The sequence below is a fragment of the Nanorana parkeri genome, unplaced genomic scaffold, assembly GCF_000935625.1.
Source record: "Nanorana parkeri isolate BGI_ZX_2015 unplaced genomic scaffold, ASM93562v1 scaffold816, whole genome shotgun sequence".
In the NCBI taxonomy this organism is placed as follows: domain Eukaryota; kingdom Metazoa; phylum Chordata; class Amphibia; order Anura; family Dicroglossidae; genus Nanorana; species Nanorana parkeri.
The window spans coordinates 357,389-379,546 of record NW_017307084.1 but is presented as its reverse complement, the minus strand read 5'-3'; the positions used below and the strand labels follow the sequence as shown (position 1 = coordinate 379,546).

The following is a 22,158-nucleotide window of genomic DNA, read 5'->3' as shown; positions in this document are numbered from 1 at the left end:
TCGCGGGTGCGCGCAATTTTAAAGCTTGACATGTTTGGTGTCTATTTAACCGACGTGACCCGATCTTTTATATTTGACCAAAAAACTGGGTAATAATAAATGTTTCCTAACATAATGTTAAAAAAACGTTTTTTTTTCAAAATTTTCAGTAATTTTTCCTAATTATAATAAAAAATAAAAACCCCAGTGGTGATGAAATACCACCAAAAGAAAGCTCTGTCTGTCCCCAAAAAATGGTGTAAAATTCATTTCAGTACAGCGTTGCATGACGGAATAAACGTCAGTCAAAGTATCGCAGCGCTGAATACTGAAAAATGGCCTGGCCAGGAAGGGGGTCTAAACACCTGGTCTTGAAGTGGTTAAAACACTTGTTATGAAAAAGTTTCATTTAGTGGTATTAGTTTAGCTGCATTCAATAAATCTTTGTAACCACAGTTGGAAGAATCCAGTTCAACAATATGGAAATTCAGTACTGTCGCCCACAAGGAGGTATGTTTGCTAACAGGGTCATTGTGCACCCTGTTAAGTCCACTTTAAAAGTTTATGAATTAAAACTGAATAGGGCTGATACAGTGAACAACGACCTGTCACTATGCAGTTTGTCAGGCATAAGTCCAAAACCATAATTTATTATAGACTCGGTTCCCCTAGACAGACAGCTTGGCATATGTTTCAAGCAAACTTGTGGGCAGAACATATTTAGTAATTTCTCACCTAATTTGCATAGCAGATGCATGCAGGTGCTAGCAGATTTGCTCTGCTTTAATCTAACGTGCCTCTGAAGCTCTTAATTACTATTTGGCGGGCTACTAAGTTTATGAATTTATGGCTACCTCCTGCATCTCGCTATTGGTCAGTGTGACCCCCCATTGCAGGGATGGTCCGGTAGTATGTTTTGGGAACACCACCAGAACTGGTCGTTGTTTGCAAACATAATGTCAGCAGCTTTTTGTCTCCTTGGCAAATGAGGGGAAAGTTGACCTACTATACACTTAAGAAGCAGTTGTACCCACATTTCACTTTAAGGAACTAAGCAGAAACTTTTTCACATAATAGATTCCTTTGACTTTGCGAAGTTTAAAGCAAGGATATTTCCTTCCAAGGCACACGTTAATTTATTTTCCAGGGCATATGCCTTGCCTTTGTGGAGTACAAAATGAAATCTTTGTTTTCCAGCAGTTCAGATGTTCTGCTGCTATCTTAGATGTGAAGTGTTCATTGTTCCATGTCTATCTAAACACTGGTGTCATTTCAAGACAATGAGCCGAGTTCTTTGAATAACACATAGTAACACTGTTAGTTACATTTTCTGGAAGGAAGTGGATGGAGACTGCACTGCTAATAAATCAGACTATCTGTCGAATGTGCTTCTCCTCTTGTTTTATTCAGGTGGTAGTGAAGTATAAACAAATAGCTGTGCTGAAAAGCTCTTGGTATTGATCCCACATGATTGAATGCTAAGGCAGATTGGAGAGTCAGAGCATAGACTTCTTTTCTTCAGCCTTAGCCAGACCTATTATTGAGAACTACGGGATATAGGAGATGAGAAGCACCTTTTAGCACATTCTCTCTTTTAAAAAAACCTGTAATGTTTAATTGCAATAATGCATACTCTGTCATTTTCTGGTTCATTCAGTAATGAGAAAGGTGCAGTAACCCATCAATTTTATAGTTACATATATAGTTATGGTATTTGAGGTTGAATAAAGAGACCGGTCCATTTTCATTCTTCTTTCTGCTCTAAACTGTTAAAATGCGGTTGGATTGGTATTGTATATTGCAATTTGCATACTTTTTTGTACATAAAGGGGAACTGAAGCCAACACCTTTATAGTTTTGGATAGAACAGAGCAGGATTAGAACATCTGTCATGTTTTTATTGCGGTCTGTGTGGAGATTTCTCTCTATTTGACCTGGTGACTGTTATTACTTAAAGTGAAACTGAAAGAAAACCCACATTTTGAGTTATCACCAGAACAGGTATAGAAGGGTAACCTTCCAATGGGGACACTAGTTCTGGGGACCCTCCTGACCACCAGGGATTTTCGTATCTTTGGAGGGATTTCCTCTCACTTCCTGTTATGACACAGGAAATGAAGGGAAATATCCCCAGTGGGACACAGATGGTGAACAAACTGACAGAGGTGATATCGCTCCCTTACTCTATTCAAAATGTTAAAAAAAGTTTGGGTTTAGTTTCACTTTAAAGGGGAGCTCTGTATTCTTGTTAAGAGTTATCACTGGTATTTTTGCAAGTAATTTTGACCTGTCAGATTCATGTTTATTTCCTGGTCTGTATTTCCATTATGATGTGTCATACTCAGATATTCCACTCTTTCTGAGCAATTTGAGCGATAAAACAAACAGCAGGATAAGCCATCAAGAGGCTTTATTGTTTTCAGTCAATTTTGCCAGACTGATATACTTGCACCCAGAGTGGAACAGGAAAGCACAATTTTTGTGCAGCACCACCAACCAGAGTGAAATTTATCAAAACTGGAGCAGACAAAATTTGGAGCAGTTGCACATGGCAACCAATCAACTTCTCTATTCAGTTTGTTCAGTTAAGCTTTGAAAATGATAGAGAAGCTGATTGGTTGCCATGGGCAAACTGCTCCAGATTCAGTCCGCTCCAGGTTTGATAAATTCCCCTACCAGTATATAAATGTAATGAGCAAATATGGCTACTGCCACTATACATTTAAAGTGGTAAATAAAATAGTCAAGTTTTCATTAAATGCTATAAATAACATTTTTAAAACATTAATACATATACTGATAAATTGCTTGTATTAAACTGATATTCCTTTTCAGGCAGCTTTAAATAAGCTCTGGATGATCTTCAATACATTTTATTAAATATGTATGTTACTAGGTAATTGCATCATTTCCTAGCAACCCCTGGCTAAAACCATCGAACTTAGTTTACTGCAGAACTTTTCTGATTCACAAATTAGGTTTAATCAGTTTGCTGGAAGAATTTTTGACAGTTTTCTTGGGGAAAATTACTATATTTGCATTTCAGAGCCGTAGGAGTTCATTAGTAAGATCTAGCTCTCTGCTGGGCCCTACCTCTATTTAGGCATGCAGAGTTAACTTTGTGACTGTGTGTGTTTCAGAAAAGGCTGCACTGTACATGTATAATCTTTGCACTACAGCAAGGCCAATTTCTGGGCTAGCTAACAACAAAAGTTGTGATACTGAAAATGTCTGTTTTCCACCAACCTTAAATAAAACAGATTTCATACCCTTTACTCAAGTGACTGGCATGAACTAACCAAATGTATACTGTAGTGTTTTTGTATTATAACCTATAGCATGTAGATTTAATTTTTTTTTTCTCATGTATGCAGCGCTGGCGCTGGCCGCACAGGTTGTTACATAGTTATTGACATCATGCTGGACATGGCCGAACGGGAAGGTGTTGTAGACATCTATAACTGTGTGAAAGCTTTGCGCTCCCGGCGGATTAATATGGTCCAGACAGAGGTAAGTAATATAATTTGAAGATCTTATGACAATGCTGTAGACACTTTCTGTTTCCTGTCAGCGGTACTGAAGGTTTTTTTATGCCCATTCAGCTGTACACAGTCAGTGAGCATGCTTCTCCCTGTCTGCTCTCCTTACAGCTCCACTCAACTCTCTCTGCCCTGCACTCATTTGCAGAAGATTACCTTCTGTTTATTGACAGATCATGTACCACATACCTCTCTACCTGCTCTCATTCTGCAGCCATGCAGAGCCATTAGCATCTGCAGCTGCTTGTAATTGAGCAAATAGGCCAGAGAGATCTGACATTTTCTAAATCATTTTTGTGGATAAGGAAAGCTGCAGAAGTGAACTGACCTTGTGCTGACTCCCAACTGCCTGGATCACCCCTCCTCCTGCTCTAACCACCCTGGATGCTCCTCCTGGACCACTTGACCCAGCCAATCATGGTAAGTGACACCCGAGCACCTTCCTTAGGCTAACTTAACCCTTTCTCTACCTGACTGCCTGCCCACCCTGTCATGCCGTCCTTTCGCCTATTCTTTTGCCTTTTGCTCCAGGACTTTCTGTATGACACTTCCTCCCTACCACCCCCTACTTTCCTTTGTAGTGTTATATTCTCCTTCATTGTGGCTGCGCCTCTAACCCTTTGTCATGGTGTGCCTCAAATGCAGAACACAAACTCATTGGGGGGAATTTATCAGAACTGAAGCAGACAGAATCTGGAGCAGATGGCCAAAGTAACCAATCAGCTTTTATCTTTAATTTTCAAAACTTAACAAAGTGAAGAGAGAAGTTGCTTGGTTACTAGGATCAAATGCACCAGATTCTGTCTGCTCCAGTTTTGATATATTCTCCACCCCCCTGTGATCGCACATACACTGCACACAACATTCATAATTCGTAATAAGAACACGCAGTCAGGAAACGCACGCTGGGAGCAAAAATGCACAGAGCATATATAGGCAAAGGTCACACCATCTGAGCACATACAACGTATGCATTGCATGAACACCGCAAATAGGGAATGCAGTGCCTGCAAACACACAAGGCAGCACACGGAGTAAAGCTAATTTTATCTATGGTACAAATGTGGTGCTTAGTTGGCACACAGGTGCATTGTGTTCATCAACATTTAGAAGGCAAAGGCAAGATTTCTGGGCAAAAAAAGGGATGTCTGTGAGGACACAAATTATTTAGCATAATATTACAGAAAACATCACCGGTTCGGCATGCAAGCAATTTAAAACCATGTGAATGGCCTTGATTGCTTAATGCATACAAATAATCACTCTATTACCAGATGTTTGTTCAATTGACATTTATTAATGAAATAATCTGCACAGTATGTCTGCCATAGTGTTTGTAGTGTCATTCCCAATGCTTCTGAAGCCCTTCTGAAAGCGTGTACACTTAAAAGTCTGCATAAGCCACATCAGTAATGATGTTTGCATTTAAAGTAAAACACCATTCCAAAGAAGCCATTGAAAGAACAGACGCATTTTGCTAGTTATATTAATTTTCAATATGTTGACTATAGTGCAGTAATTATTTCATTTTCTGTGGTGTACTTAAATATTTTAAAAGCAATGTTATGTTAAATTGCAGAGGACCTTGAAATCCATTATCAGGAAGGTTATGAGATTTGGAGAAGCAGAAAAGAAAAAATTCTTTTAGCTATACAGGCAAAACTGTCATGCATACAGACATTTCATTCTAGTATGAAAACACTGCTAAACATTTTAGGGCTTGTATAAATACAGCATGCTTTATGTGCATTCCGCTTTCATATGAGATCAGCTTGGAACCCTAATTAAATCCTCCTGAATTCTTTACATAGTTCTGATGCACACAAATGTCCATGTACATAAGCCCTCAGGAGGCTTTTTTTGTGATTTGGGTTCAGTTTGTGTCCTCTAAAAATATAGGGCTGCACTGTGTTGAGGAACACGACATTCTGGAGAACCTTGTTTAAGGCCAATGGGTTAGCTTCTTTTGGACAAGTCACTTGTGTCATGGGAGAGCTACACTGAACACTAAATTGCCAAAATAGATTTAACGCTGTATACTGTTGATTTATTTATTTTGGAATAGGCTTACTTTTGTGAAAATCAATAATCATTACATGACCAAGACTTTAATTAGAGAAAGGATGTTTGAAATTTGTTTTCTAAAGATTCAGAACCTTTTACCAGTGTTGGTTTTAATGCAGTGTGAAATCATATTAAGTTACAATGCATTAAAAATGTAAATACTTTCTGATGCCTGTCTTTATGACATACCGGTCTTTTACAGGAGCAGTATATCTTCATCCATGATGCCATACTGGAGGCATGTTTATGTGGAGAGACTGCCATACCGGTCTGTGAGTTTAAAGCAGCATACTTTGACATGATAAGAATAGACTCACAGACCAATTCATCACATCTCAAAGATGAATTCCAGGTATTATCAGTATGTATTAGAGGCTTATCTATCTTTTGTCATATATGTAAGTTGCATGCCCTTGGTTGATGCTCCAGAATTGTTACTCATGCATCTGTCCACGTGTCTGAAAAAAAATATATTGATTTAATCATTTTATGCTCCCTCATTGTAACGTTCAATGCCTTTAGGTTGCTTTTTTCTTAAACGTTTTATCCAGACTATGCCACAAAATAATCTGTGTACAGAAACATGAAGCCGAACATTATTATGACAATTGCATAGTTTTATACACATTTTGCATGTTTGCATGAAACTGCATGACGTTTCCATAATATAAACATGATGATGAAATGTGTCCCATTACTGGCACAGAGCATGTTCATTGTGCTTCTACTAAGAAGTAGTAGATTTAAAAAAAACATTTCAGGCATGCACACACACTTCTCAAGGTTACATACTGTTGAGAGTAATAGATCATGTCATCACATTGCATACATCATTTTACATAATGCAATGCCCTGACAAGAGCGTGTTCCAATAAAAAATAAAAAGTCGCTTAGATATCTCAGGTTCTTGTCATGTATTTTTCATTTTGGATATGGTAAGTACATGTAAAAGTTGTAGAGTTCAGTTGCATTTGTGCATTTATTTTTATTTTTTTAACACACACTGGAAAAATTTAATTGACTTCTCTATGAAACTTGTGTTATATAGTTAAGCTTCAGCATGTAGTATTCCAAAAAAAAAAACTTATTCAAATAGTGGAATTCCAGCTAAAGTTAAAGGAAAATTCCTTTAGGGGGATACAGCAATAAAACCACGTAAGATCTACTTTTCAAATGAGCAGCTCAATGAGATCTACCAACGAATGGCACTGCAACGCACCTCCCGCACAAGAACACAGGGTAGGTGCAATTGCGTGGTATGTGCGATGAACGCATTGTTCTAGTGTGAACCTGCCCTTTGTCAGGCATAGCACTCTTACCAGAGGAGAGGTAAACTATGGGACTATTGTAATGGCCAAGATGTGTCCGCATTGCCAGCTCTTCCTTCCTCGACAGGTCCTCTTTAGGGCTGCTGCCACCCCATGAGACGTAACACCTTACATTGGTGGAGCACTAGAGGCTGCAGAGATAGCCTACAGCTCCCTACCTCCTCCTTCACTATGCTGCTTATCCTAGTGCGGCAGTCCTTCTGCTTGACTGAGCCGATTTGCGATCACGATCTACCAGCGTTAGCATTGCGATCAACCAATTGAACACCTGGTGTAGCTGATAGGATTCCTCCTATTCCTATTGAAAAGCAGACTTGAATTACTGAGCATTGAAGAAGGAAGTGTGCTCATTTTTGTGCACCTGCTGCAGCAACTGTGATTTTGGTATCGTTTTCAGCTGGCTGTTGGCTTTTACATACAAGTGATCAGGTGGCTGTAGAGCGGCATGGTAGGTGTGTGCCGCTTGTCTGGAGGGACACCCCTTCGCTCACTGATTTCAGGCTGTTATTTCTCCGTAGAATCTGGTTATCAGCATCTCTGGGGTCCATAGGTTACATTAGGGATCTCCATAAAGAGGACCTGTCCCTTCCTCTGTACAATCACTTTTTTTTGCATACATGCACTTAAGTTGGTGGGTAAGCTAGGCAACCGGTGTTTCAGAATGAAAAGTCAGCAATGACAGACTCCTTGTTTCTATAGGAAAGGTTTCATACAATGGTACACGGTTATATTCCCCTGTTAAATGCTACTTAGGTTCATTAGATTTATTTGTGGTGTTCGTGCAATTAGATGAATATTGGCAAATTAATAATTGTAGTTTTCATGTGTGAAGCTTTTAGTATGTACTTTACATGTCTAATGTCACCTTCAAAACCTTCATAGAATAGAATACTAGGGTGAAGCTCTTAGCGTTAGATTGCAGAAGATACAAATGTGACTCTGCTGTGTGTTCAGTAAAAGTGACCAGCAGCTTTATATTGGTAAACAGCATTATTGTATTATGTTCATCACCATTGTATCACATGCAATAAAATAATAATTTAGGGATGACTTCTTGCTTTGCTTGAAGCTGTTCTTACATCCCTGACTATAACAACAACTATTTTTTTTTCCATCTCAAAATCTTTGTGAATAATTGCATCTTGAGTGATTAAATGTTCCACAGTTACTGAATCATTCATCACAATCTAGACATTGTTATATATTGTTGTGATCTTAATAGATGTATTCTTTATTCCCTTGTAAGAGTATATGTTGCATGTGCACATTATCAATAGCAGTCTTTAAAATAGTTTCAGATGTAGCATTAGCTGTAGCATGAAGCAGAAACCTTGTCTCAATGATCACTGGGGCGGCACTGTGTCTCTAATGAATTTCTCTCTTACAGACTCTGAATTCTGTGACCCCACGACTACAAGCTGAAGACTGCAGCATAGCCTGCTTGCCAAGGAACCATGACAAGAACCGCTTCATGGACCTGCTGCCTCCTGACAGATGTCTGCCTTTCTTAATTACCATAGATGGGGAGAGCAGCAATTATGTCAATGCAGCGCTGGTGGATGTAAGGAGACCCCCTCTCTGTTTGATGTGTGTAGAGGACAGGAGTCGAGGCTGATCCAGCATGATTGATGAAGTAGTGCTACAAACTATTCCAAAACAAATAGGAAATTAATAGGCAGTAATTAAAGCCCTGTTGTTATTCACTAAAGTTGAATTCTCATGAAATACTGGCAAGTTGTTTGTCATTTTCAGAGTTCACCTCTTGTGGGAATGATTGTTTCACATGGCCCATTTATTTCCACTCTAGCTGTTAACACAAAGCCTGGAAGCATTCAAGGTTATAGAGACACAGGCCGAGGATCTCTCTGCAGCTCTGAGGCCACTGTTCTCTGTGAGAAGTTACAAAAGTGTTCACATCTTCCCAGATGTAATTTAGCTCTAATGCGTGCTACTCAATTTCTTATGTTCGTTGCTGTGAGATTTCCTATTCACATCTGCTTGCTTCTCTGACCAAATATCACTTAGAGAGCTGACTGTATCACACAAGCTGTTCTGTTAAGTCTGATTGCATGGCACGGGCAGGAGTACTTCAAAATCTGTAATTAGACAAATCAAATTGAGAAATATATTTTTTATGGACATACAAAACCTTTTTCAATTTACTATTAAAGTGACAAACTCAGGAGTTAAATCTTTTATATGCATTCAAGTACCTTGCTTATTAACAAAAATGTATCTAATTTCTGTAACATTCAGCTGTGGATCCTCAAATCATCTCTGAATTCCTACTGACACTGTCCCTTCTTCTGGAGGAAGCTCCACTGCTCCAAGCTCACTCCCGTGATAGACTGTACCTTTAATACAAATTAGTAAACTAAACATGAGATTGTAGTCCATCATGGAAGTGAGCATGGAGCAGTGTCTACTTTACAACACACACAGGGATCATGGTGAACAAAAGTAACCAGAAGGAAGGACAGCGTCGGCACCAATTCAGAGATGATTTGAGGATCTACAGCTGAGTGATACTCAAATCAGATACTTGAATGTATTTTTAAGATTTATCTCTTGAGTTTAGTGTCACTTGAAATGACTGTTACAGAGAGCAGAAACTGCCACCCTCTACGGTAGCATGTATCCTTGTTTACACATAACAAAACTGCAATACTGCACATTACATGTTGTTTGCTCGGCTCCATCTAAGCAATTTCTCAGGCCGAATAATTAATGGAGACATTAAACTGCAAATGGAGACTGTAATGATCTACATTAGGCTGAACATTTTATGTTGCATTTTGAACAGGCATTGCAATTTGTTTCATTTAGTATAATTGGTTAAATGTTATGCAGTAGACTGAAAGGCAGTCAAATGTAATCATGCCTTGCTCTGTGTTTATGGTACTGGGTTTCAAATATCTTGGCTTGAACCTAAAATATCCATTCATATTATGCTTTAGGATTCATTTATAACAACTCAATCTTATAACTTCTGTTTTGTTTGTAGCTGTGAGTTATCCGGAAAAGGACTAGCCAATTTTAGGTCTCTCTCTCAGCCGAGCTTCCATCCATCCTGCTAAAATAAGCACCTTACTCATCCAAAGAAATATAGCTACTGCCAGGGAGCTTAATTGGCAAATGTGTTTTAAGCACCTCTCTAGCTGGTTGGTCTAGGAAATGCATACATTCCATGTCATTTATAGCAAACCTGTACAGGTTTTCAAAAATTATAAACAGAAAGCAATAGTAGATAGCCAACAGCATACACTATAAGCACATATCTATTCCCTTTAGCGTTTATTACTCCATTGCCTTCCATAGAACAACTGCAGTCTCTCTTCTAATGGAGATTAGACATGCTCCCCACCTCCATACTATGTTGTAATGCCTGGTGCCTGAATTACATTTCAGCAGAGCTGGGCACTGCCATGGCGGAGGCTTGCCTGTGATACCAACCATTGGCTTAATCTGCCTAGTAGAGTGGTAAGTAAGTGATGTGGGTTTGTGCTGTAAAATATCTTATTGTGCTATTATCTTAGAATCCTTATTTTCCCTCTTGCTACACGTTAAGTAAGGGCTTTAACTACTGACTGTTGAAAACTGCTATCTGATGTCAGTGCTGACCAGCTATTTATCTGTGGCAGATGGAAAAAGCAAAACTATGAGCTACTGATGTACTTTTCTCCAGGCTACTTTTGTGGCTGGTCGCACAATCAAATGCTGGCGTAATGGTCATTTAGGCCCCGTTCCCACTGCGCGATATGCAAATCACGCGTTTGTCGCGCGATGTCGCGTTCAAGCTTGCATTGCGGCTAAATCCGCTCGAAAAAGGGTCCTGCTGTAGCGACACACGACCCGCGACAGCAGGACCCTTTGCCCCATTGGATTGCATTGGGGCGCGATATCGCGCGGTAATTTGCCACGATATCGCGGGAATTACCGCGTGATAAATCGCTCAATGTGAACGGGGTCTTAAACAGGTTAGGTTGTTGACCTTTAGGCATGGCCTGACAGTTGTCAATGTTGCCAAAATTATAATTCTCTACTTCTGCAGAGATAACATGACTAGCATTCTAGCACCACTATACCTCTTTTCACTATTTATGAATTTGAGTGAGATCATCAGGAGGGGGCACAGCGGCTTTAATAAATCTTAGACCTGTAGGGACCTGCATTCTGGCCAAGAGCAGGCTAATAATATTAGAAAGATGTGAAATATCTAATCTTTGTTGAGCCCTAAGCAGGTTTGTGGCAATATCAACCAGTTTTTTGTAGCAACTTTCCACCAACCGTTTGATTGTCACAGTTTCTATAGAAACTTTTGGTGGTAGGTTGCCTTGGAATGTTTGGTAATGTATGCAGTTGAAAGTGTTTTAAGTTAGAGCAAAGTTTCCTAGTGTTCAGCTAGGATAAGAGATGCAGCAAGATGACAAAAAAAGTTAAACGGAAACAACTGTGTTTGTCGTTTTCTGCAGAGCTACAGACAACCAGCTGCCTTCATCGTCACACAGCATCCCCTGCCAAACACTGTGAAAGATTTCTGGAGATTGGTATATGACTACGGATGTTCTTCTTTAGTGATGCTCAGTGAAGTTGATTTGACACAGGTAAGTTTGGTTTTTACTTGTGAAAGTACAACATGTAATGGCCTAGTTTCTTTTAAAATCCACACTTTTCTTACACATTTTGGTCTTTTGGCACAGGGATGTCCACAGTATTGGCCGGAAGAAGGCATGTTGAGGTATGGGCCAATCCAAGTGGAGTGCATGTCCTGTTCAATGGACTGTGATGTGATCAGCAGAATCTTCAGGATATGTAATCTGACACGGGTACATATATCATTTTTGTAAGATATTAAGGGCATTATGTTTCTAAGGTGTGCCACACAACTTTCCTCTATGTTTGTGCCATTTTGGAAGGTCAGTTTGGTTTACGTAAAGGGATCCTGATAGCGAGTGAGGGCACTGCCACTGTAGTCTTCATTTTTTTACTAGGCTGTCATTCCTATCCTTGGCTTCTTTAGGTAGTATGTTACTCACCCAAGACAATAATGCAGCTCTGGAGTTCGGACTTTGTTACATATTTGTAATTTGGTGTTAGTGACCCACTCTGAAGTTAAGCTGGGGAGATTGTACAGTCAAATTGTAACGTGTGGTCATCAACATATATATGGAAAAAGAACTCCGATTTCAATTCTGTAGCCTGTCTAAAGGTTCTCTGACAACTTGCATTATTAAGATTGAATTTAATAGTATTATCTAGTGTCACTAGACCCAAAAATACAATCCTTAAAGGAAACCTGTATTTATAAATACCTTTTCTGCGCCTTCACTTAGCTTTTCCACCCCTGTCTGCTATCCTGATAGGTGCTGCAGCCCTGTTGAAATTCTTGTGAATTCAGGTATGAGGCATATGTACACATTTTCTCTTCTCCTACGGTTTATTTTCTGGTGCCAGAGCAGGCAATTGCTGGGCCTAAATTTGTTTTCTATCGTCCCTGTTCACACACCATACATGTGAAGTGGCATGCAGAAAAACGCAGCTTAATCGACATGATACAAAATGTTTGGTGCCTTGGAAGTCAATTGCTGAGCCCACATGCTTTCTCTGGGTGGCTTGCTTAGTAGAAAGCAGGTTCTGATCACAGTCTATAGTAGGAGTAGGCAACCTTGGCACTCGAGCTGTTCTGAAACTGCAAATCTCATAATTTCTGTCCCACAGTGAGTCTTGCCTGTGGCTGTCAATTTTCTAATGCCTTATGGGACTTGTGATTCATGGCTTCAGTTAAGATGATATTCCACAAATGTTAATACACACTGTATGCATAGGTAGACCTACGCCTGTCATTGCAGTGTAATCAGTAAGAACTAAGTTTCTACATGGAGCAATTGAAAACTGGGTTCAACTTGACAACCAAACGTAATTAAATCTTGTTTAAAACATTTTTTATCAAAGTCTTGGGACAAGGTGCATGCATTTGGAAATGCACGTGGAAGCATCATGCAGTCCAAGATACCAATATATAGCAATGAATATATTAAAAGCCAGCTTCAGGCCTCAGATTTTGATGTTTTACTGCATCCATATGTGGGAAATATTCCCTTATTTTCTGCCAGAACATAATTTAATGAGAAATATCTCTAAAGGGGACAGATACGAAAACAAATTTTTAGTATAGTAGGGAAGGGTTAAAACTTCTGACTGTTTTTATTGCTCATTTTTGTTTAGGCATCCGTTAGACCAGAAGCGAGGGTAAATTTGACCAATGGAGTCATAGACAGAAATCAGTATTGACATTGTCCCCACTCTATGCAAAACACAAAAAATTACATGTAGTAGCGCTTTACTTCTTAGCTTAATGTTGATGAACGCACAGTTTAAACCCTTTTCTTTGCCTTAAACAGCCTCAAGAAGGTTATCTCATGGTGCAGCAGTTTCAGTACTTGGGATGGGCAGCTCACAGAGAAGTGCCAAATTCCAAAAGATCCTTCCTGAAATTAATCCTACAAGTTGAGAAATGGCAAGAGGAGTGTGATGAAGGAGAAGGACGCACAATTATTCACTGCCTGTGAGTTACATATTGAAACATTGTGTACTATTGTGTCATGTTTGTCAGCCTTTGATGTACTTACTGGTCTACCTGGTTTGTTTAAGCTGCCGAAAACAATGATACATGATTAAAAGTTTGACATTTGTGTGTGAATGTATTAGTTTATATTTTTTGTTAATTAATGTTTTGCTATGTCTTTTGTGCTAGGTGTAAATTGTTTATCATTGTGAAGTTTGGAAGTCTATATGAAAATTTCCATTGTCTTTTGCATACTAGGGGTTCTATTGTTAAAAAAAAATGTTTTATGTGTGAAATGTTACTTTCTGTTTGTCTTTCATAGAGTGAATGTAACATTCATTGGACCAATCCTCTTTGTTCCAATGTTGTCAAATCGAATATAATTAGAATGTGTTAAATATTATAAATGTTGTTGTGTGAGTTTCTCTGTTGAACATAAGCAATACTGGATGCAACATTTTCTAAGAGCTTTCGATCCTTACAGAGAATACCCTCTGTAATTCAATCCTTAGAGAAAATAGACTTAAAACTTTGGATCACAGGAAAAAACAATATAAGAACATTTGATCCTAAGAGAAAATAGAACATTCAATCACATAAGCTAAATACTCTTAAGAACATTTAATCAGAAAAGAAAATACCTTAAGAAAATGGGATTTTGGTCCATTCACACATACAGCCAGAGCTTTGGACATTGCTGCTGATCTATGTATTCCCCATTCATATATGACTATTATTCCTAACCTTCCTCCGTTTTATAAGAGGAAGGGGAGGGATCAACCATGCAAAATACTAGCATGCAATATCTGTGAATGGTAATCACAGCGATCACAAGGTACCGATCCGCTTGGTACGCAGTGATATGCAGGTGAAACCACAGCCCATAACATTTCACCAATACACCATTCATGAATGTAGTCTGGTAAAAACGAGGTTAACGCGTAGTATGATCAAAACTGGAGGGGCATAAATTCAATACCAGGTAAGAGAAATCCTAAATAATGAACACACGAGGGGGACATACGTATTTTTGATATACATTTAACTCCTCACACCATCATTCCTCGGATTATAAACAGTGTTTTTATAAAGACTTAGCTCAGAGACCCTGGCTTCTTATATCTCTGCAGTGAAATCTCCCTAGCGGCGGTTCATTCTCCCCTTTACCCCATCTAGTTCTCACTCCTAATACTGCAGCTCAGAAATCTATTTTTTTTCTGCTGCTTTACATATAATGTCAAAAGTATTCAGGTTGTCACATGATGTGTAAGACTTTCTTGTATTGGCCATAGCAGGTGCGTAGTTATGACATTCAGGTACAAAGATTCTGCCACTAGATGGCCAGGGGTATAGAAAGTTAATGGGTGTTTAATGCCTCTAGCCTCCTGAACTGGAATTTCAGTTTTGGGTTGACTGATATTTGTTTATTATTTGTTCATTAATTCTTAGGAATTACATTTTTCTTTGTGGGCACATTTTAACTTTTTATTTGTTTTAGGAACAGTGGAGGACGAAGTGGAGTGTTCTGTGCCATTAGTATTGTGTGTGAAATGATCAAGAGGCAAAATGTGGTGGATGTTTTCCATGCAGTAAAAACACTACGCAACAGCAAGCCAAATATGGTAGAGACTCCGGTGAGTGCTAGAATAATCACGGTTTACTAAAAATCTACTATGTTTAGATAAGCCACCCATGACATTCTATCACTAGTGTATGCAGTACATACTACATTTTATTATTATTATTATTGCTTTGTACTTTCCTTGATGTTTACTGAGTTTTCCCTCACTAGAAAAAAAAACCCACAGCTCCGAGCATTAGAAGATGCAAAATTGCCCAGTGAGGTTCATGGTAATTCGTTTCACTTCAATTTTGAGATTTCTGATGCGAGTACACCCCGCCATCTATTGGTCGTAGCACACAGAATATGACAATTTAACATTACTCTTTATTTTAATGTAGAAAGCTGTTTTTTGAAAAATAAGTAGGCTAACCATCAAAGTTTAAGACCTAAGACAACGCTACACTGAAAATCCTGTCATGTAGAAGCTAACTTATTAATTTTACAGCTTCAGAGGTAGGATCTGGAACTTCATTGGTTAAATATTTTCTACCATGTTCAATTATTCTGTCCAAAAATTAGAAAAAAAAACTCTCAATGTATGGAGCATTTGGGGATGGCAACCTGGTTTGACCAGAGGTTTACCAAGTTTGGTGGTAGTTTATTTAGAGCAGCTCTTTTTCCTGGATGTCTGGAGGTATTAAAAGTACAATGTATGTGTCTGATTACACTACAAAAAATATCAAATTTTCAACATTAGGGAGACGACCTCAATATTACTTCATGGGTCAAACATTTATGTTTGATGGTACAGGTATATAAAGAAACGGATTGTTAGGAGAGAAATAATAAATGTTTTTCAGTCAGACATGGGCCCTTTTATCGTCATGTAAATCAGTTTGACAGAACCAGTGAATGTAGATTTCAAGTTATTGCAATACTTTTTCTCCATTAGGTTTTATAGATCGTTGTAGCCACGACTGAGAAGAAATGTTAGTTCCTTAAGCTGGCCATACACCTTACAATTATCTGCAGATTTTCTGTGGTCAGATGGAAAAGGTTCAACAGATTCCTCCATCTACACTTAACTGTGTGGATGGAGTCATCTCCATCTGGGCCAATCTGTTGCACTTTTTCCATCTGACCACAGAAAATCTGCAGATAATTGTAAGGTGTATGGGCACCTTTAGAAGGTGGCTACTCTGTTTACAGCTGTTCTATAATATCTAATTTAGTTTGACCTCAATCTTCAGACCACAGTAGGAAAAAGTGAATGTATTTGGTTTGTAATATCAGTTGTATATCATAAATATGATCATTTTGGAACACTAAATTGACACAGTCCACTATTATTGTGGAAATGCATTTAAAGAAATTTCTAGATCCAATAGTTAAATTGAAATGTTTCCAAATAAATTCTTCATTTTATCTTGCAAATTGTACTTAAATGCCTTGTACAACATTTCATCCATATTTAACACTGCAAATCAATTCATGGTAATGTACTGTTTGCACAGAATGTGGTGTCCCCTAGGATCTTTAGCATATATCACTTTTGTTGAGGAAATAAAGGAACCGAGGCAAATTATGGAAATGCTGCAAAGCAAACATTTTTCAAATGAGCTGTGCAGTTAATGAGAAATAATGTTTGTTTGGATAATTGCTTTCTAATTATTTTTTTTATTTTTTTTATAGAGGATGTTAATGTGAGTCTATATATAAAAGAACATGTTTTGTTTCTAAAAAATCTAAATAGTAGTCAGTCTAATTCCATTTTGCATGTTAACATTTTATTCTCCAGTCTTACCCTATTGCTGCTGTAAGAAACTATAGCCAGTACATCAAGAAGCGGGTTTGTAATTTCTCAATGGAAAAAAGGAAGGCAATAGACTTTTCTTTTACTTTTAGAGTATAGAGGGTTTAGAACCTCCGTAAACCTGCTATATTTGTTCTTGGGTATGCGAGAGAGAATCTCTCCTCTTCCTGTCTGTATGATGTCAGTCAGAAAAGGAATTGAGAGGAAATCCCTACCAAAAGGCACAGGCAGTATTAAAAACACATTTTCTAGTGGAGTAAGAAGGTTTAGATCTTTTGTTGGGATGTTATTGCTGACTGTACCTTTTGAAGGACATTTCTGCTTATTTTCTTGCCAGGTAATGGTTGACCAAAGAAAAGAGAAATTTCCTCTACAGGGACACACAGACAGCCTTTAAATCTTCTCAACCGTGTTAATGATTCCCTAGTCTGTCTGACACTTAAAAACAAATCTTTCCCAGCCATTTCTGTTTTATACTCAGCACTGGGTTTACAGTGAGGCACAATGGGCTTGTGTTATAGGTGGCAACAGCAATTGATTTCACTTTTTACTCATTGGCAGAAATACAGTGCCGTGTGAAAGTATTCAACTCCTTTGGAGTTTTTCCTGTTTATTGCATTACAACCTGGAATTAAATAGATTTGGTGTTTGTGTACCATGTGATGTACACAACCACACGCCTACCACTTTAGGTGAAAATTCATTTTTATTGTGACACAAACAATATTAAGACAAAAAAACAAATCTTGAGTGCGCATTAGTATAAAGGCAATACTTTGTAGAGCCACCATTTGCTGCAATTACAAGCCTTTTGGGCTAGGTCTCTATCTTAGCACATCTAGCCAGTGCTCCAGCAAGTTAGATAGGTTGCATTGGTGCACAGCAATTTTTAAGTCATTCCATTGATTGTCAATTGGATTGAGGTCTGGGCTTTGACTAGACGATTCCATGACTGTTTCCCATTAAATCACTCCAGTGTAGCTTTAGCAGTATGTTTAGAAGGTTCACGTTCCACCATTGTCCTGCTAAAATGTCAACCTCTGTCCTAGTCTTAAATATGTGGCAGTCTGAAATAGGTTTTCTTCAAGAATTGCTCTGTTTTTAGGGCCATCCATTTATTTTTTTCAACCCTGATCAGTTTTTGATTCCCGCCAAAGAAAAGCATCCCCTCAGCATGATGCTGCCATCACCTTGCTTCACTGTGGAGATGTTGTTCTCAGGGTAATAACCAGTTTTGGGTTTGATATACACCAAGCATTTCCCATGATGACCAAAAAGCTTAATTTTAGTCTTATCTAACCAAGGTGGCTGAATACTTTCTCAAGGCACTGTAGTCAACTCATCTAAATGTATTAACATAATCACCATTGTTATAATTCTATTTAAGGAACAGTAAAACAAAAAATTTTATGTGCATAAAAGGTGATACTAGCAGAGGGAAAGGTTGCAGAGGTTGTGCACCTGCAAGCTACATTGATGGAAATCCATCCCCAATTTTACTCCAGTCATCCCCATCCCAAAGTGCTTTCTAGCATGGCACTGTAGCTTTCTGTCATTACTTATCATAGTAATGTGCTACCAACATTTTTTGTGGTTGGAGACTATCCGAGGAATTAAGCAAAATTATGCAATCATTAGTGTTATGTGTTGCAAAATGTACTATTGAAGTGATTTCTTAGTTTCACAAGGAAGAACTGTCTTTGTTGCCAATAGCAACTAATCGGTTTCCTTTTCATTCTTGCAGTACAGGTTAGAAAATGATGTAAGAGGAATTGGTCCTTTGCAGGCAATACAAACACTTTGAGGAATGCAATCCTTTTTATGACTGGATTATCATTGGCCTTTTTATTTTAAGTGAAATTCCTTTTTACTTTTGATGTTGCGTTTTAATTAATTTTAGCTTTATGAAATTTAAAACTTCCAGATTTTAGTGGATATAATTGAATATGGAAGCGTGCTGTTAGCAATAAAAGAGACACTAAAATAAATAGAGAAGGCAGTTTGTGTTTATTTCTGTGCGTTATTGACTTGTTCAGAAAACTTGGCTCTCATATTAACAAACGTGCTTCGTTCTCACATACTGTTATATCCACGAGCCAAGACTAACCGTGCTGAAGTTAACACACTGTGCCTGCTGAAGATCAGGTACTAACTCATTTTTATGATGCCGCTCGGCTGTGAAGTCAAAGGTAATGTGATTTACACATACTGTTGCAGTATAGCAGAGGAGAAAAATACGACTTTACATTTCCGACACACACTTGAACACATTTTTCCAAGAAATGTGTCTAGATATAGGTAGTGCGGTGATCATGGATGTATTAATTTGTGCTGGCATCTGTGGCACGTTTTTATCATCGTGGAGCCCATTTCAAATGCTTCATTAATTTTATTTTTATTTGTCCTTGATAGCTGTGATCAATGATTAGCTAACCTTTTGTAACCCATAACTTTCCTGAGCCCCATCTTTTACTGTTCTTATGTGACAGCCTATGTACTGCAATAAATACCATACTTGCATTCGGTAAATGTTTCAGCTCTTGGAGCAGAACAAAATCTATCCAATCATATATTCCCAAATCACTAGGCGCTGCACCAACATTTTTTCACTCTGCTTTCATATTTAGTAACTGAGCTCAAATCCAGGTAACACATTTAGGGCCACGGCATTGCAGTTAACGCACAATGCAGCAACAAAAGACTTGGCTGGGGTTAACCTTTAATCTGAGTTTTATATATTCCCCTAGGCTAGGTTACTGTGCCCTGCGACCTAAATTTTGCAGCCCATTCATAAATTCCAGATTGCGTGTGCAGTCTGAGGTATGTTGCAGAGCTCTTTGTGCGTAACACAGCAAAGTGAACTCTGTGATTGAAGAAGACTTTGACTTTGAAGGGTCATGTGGCAGGCTTTTATTTTTATTTTTTTAATCATGCTCCTTGCTTTGGAGTACACCACTGTGCTTATAAATGTGGTGTTTTTTTTGTTTGTTTTCGTTTTGTTGTTCCAGCCAGTTAGCAGTTGTTAACCCAACCCCCTCCCACCATCCCACAGGCTCAGTTCTTATATAACATTTTTCATTTTGATTTTAGGGTCCTTGTACACAGTATAAGGTAGATATAGCCATTATGATAATTTGAAAATGGAGCCCTGCCCTGTTTCCTCAGGCATTGCTATCTGATGGCCTCTCTATAAACCTAAACACTTTGCTGAGCCAAGAGTTTGATTTTTTTGGCTTCTGCAGAGGAGGCATGAAGAGATTCTGACCTAGAACTGCCTCCCAAAAGTGTCAAATTGTATAATCCTTCTCAAGGTCCATTTACAAACGCTGAATCTGATTCAGTACACTTTTCTGTGCATTTCAACTTTTTGCAAAGCACACTGAAACCAAAGCACTCAAGGACACCACTGCTAACCACTTCAGTCAACTTTAGAATGTCTACTCTTTTTCAGGTTTTACCACAAAGTTGTGTGGTCAATAATATTAAAGATCTAGCAACCAAACTAGGAAAGTGCTCCTCATGCAGATTAGTATAGACATCTGTACACAGTATGGATTCTTATAACCCTTCTGAGTAAAAACACTACATTTCCACAGTTTCTTCAGCTTGTTGTGAAAGTTCATCTATGTTCTTAATTGCTAAATGTTATAAGAAGGCTAATATTCTTTTATTTTTGTTTTTAACAGGAACAGTACCGTTTTTGCTATGATGTTTCATTAGAATATCTTGAATCGTCATAGTTGGATGTGCCAACCTGCACCTAACGCTCGGACAGATATTACTCCAGCTGTGCAAAGGGGGATTTTTACACAGGACCTTAAACGTTTTAAACAAACAAAAAAATCAACTACGAGAAAGTATTTTTCTTATGACTTTCTGTATCTTCATAAAAGGACTTGAACTGTTTTTATGACTGTATAGAGTATTGATGGATCTAGTGCCACATGATCACAAACAGTGCTGGAGGCAGAAGCTGGACAGTGTCTGTCACAAGGATTTGTATGTATTTGTATATGCAGCCGTCTCATGAGACAACCTTAGAGCCAATATGTTGCATGTGTCTATATTTACGATGTGGCAATTTTCTCCTTTTTAAAAAACTTTGTTTAAAAAAAATACAATGGAAAGCCGTGCAGATTTGGCGGTCAATTCTCTTTACATTTCAAGTGTCACCAATCTGTACTTGGCTTACTATTTTTTTCATACATTGATGGCTGGATCATACCATATATATTATTTTGGAAAAAAAATCCCTAACATAAGCCAAAGAGTCAATTGTAAATATGTCAATATGGAGAAGCACACTCTGTATTTATTGCTTATTTACATTCCTTTCTTTTGACGGCTGAAGGAACAGTAATTTTTCCTGGGGAAAGCTTTTGCTGAAATTGACGGCAGTTTATTTTTGTATGTATTGAGTGTAAGTAAGAGGCATCTGTTTTCTGCATTAACCCAAAAGCAATGTTTTAAAGATGTTTTGTTGTGCTCATGCTGGTGAACTCAAGTTTATGTGACTGATTTGGTTCTGGACCATCTTTAAAAGCCGGACCAAAGTGATGTACAGTTTTCCACAAACACTCGTACCTATGGATCAAGTTAATCTTACTCCTTATGGGAAATCAATGCTTACAAAGCTTTTAGATCCGAGACCTGGGCCACATTAAATTCTTAATGGAAGATCAAGAAACTTAAACATCGTGGTCCAGGCAATTAATGCCTATGGTTAGCACATTGTATCAAAATGTGTATCTTGATGTTTACATGGCTTTAAGCTTTGGGCTCTCAGAAAAACAATTTGAAATAAATATTCTATTCCAGGTGTGTGAATTGTCCAGTGTTTCAAAGAGAACATTCCTGTAAGTGGAGTGGAGATTACTTATGTACAGATTGTGTAGATATATAGGGACCTCTGAAGTCCTGGGACTTATTTATCTGTACATAATGAGTAATTCCAGGCATTTGGTAAGCCACTTATACTTTACAGTAAATGCAGCACCTGTGCTGACTGTTCTGACTATACGTCAGAAAGTTTCTATTTACCTTATTCTAAGTTCTGTGCAATTCCCTGCAGAATTAACATACACACATCTTTACAGAAGTATAAGGGTAGCGACAGTGTACTTCCTAAAGTCTACTACTACTTTCTAAAGCCTACTACTACTACTTGCTAAAGCCTACTGTAGTTCTTCAAGCATGATTCATCACATTTCAAAGCAGGTTTAATCTTTCATTTTCAGTGGGGTGTACCTTCAAAATGTGTAGGGTGACACTGAGGGGCCCTGTTCCCAGTTCAGCTACCTGTTTAC

General features: G+C 38.2%; 1 protein-coding gene across 2 annotated transcripts in view; it reads left to right on the top strand.

The window, feature by feature from the left end:
* Nucleotides 1–20,695, top strand: part of PTPRK (protein tyrosine phosphatase, receptor type K) — a 389,585-nt gene extending 368,890 nt beyond the window's left edge. Inside the window, exons 27-34 of one of the 2 annotated variants that reach the window (XM_018565135.1) lie at nt 3,354–3,489; nt 5,785–5,943; nt 8,298–8,471; nt 11,383–11,514; nt 11,611–11,736; nt 13,312–13,475; nt 14,974–15,109; nt 20,539–20,695. In XM_018565135.1, coding sequence (XP_018420637.1) covers nt 3,354–3,489; nt 5,785–5,943; nt 8,298–8,471; nt 11,383–11,514; nt 11,611–11,736; nt 13,312–13,475; nt 14,974–15,109; nt 20,539–20,592 — 1,081 coding nt within the window. In that variant the 3' untranslated portion in view covers nt 20,593–20,695. The remainder of the gene's footprint in view (nt 1–3,353; nt 3,490–5,784; nt 5,944–8,297; nt 8,472–11,382; nt 11,515–11,610; nt 11,737–13,311; nt 13,476–14,973; nt 15,110–20,538) is intronic. The other variant, XM_018565134.1, reaches the window with a different exon arrangement.
* Nucleotides 20,696–22,158: the final 1,463 nt, after the last annotated feature.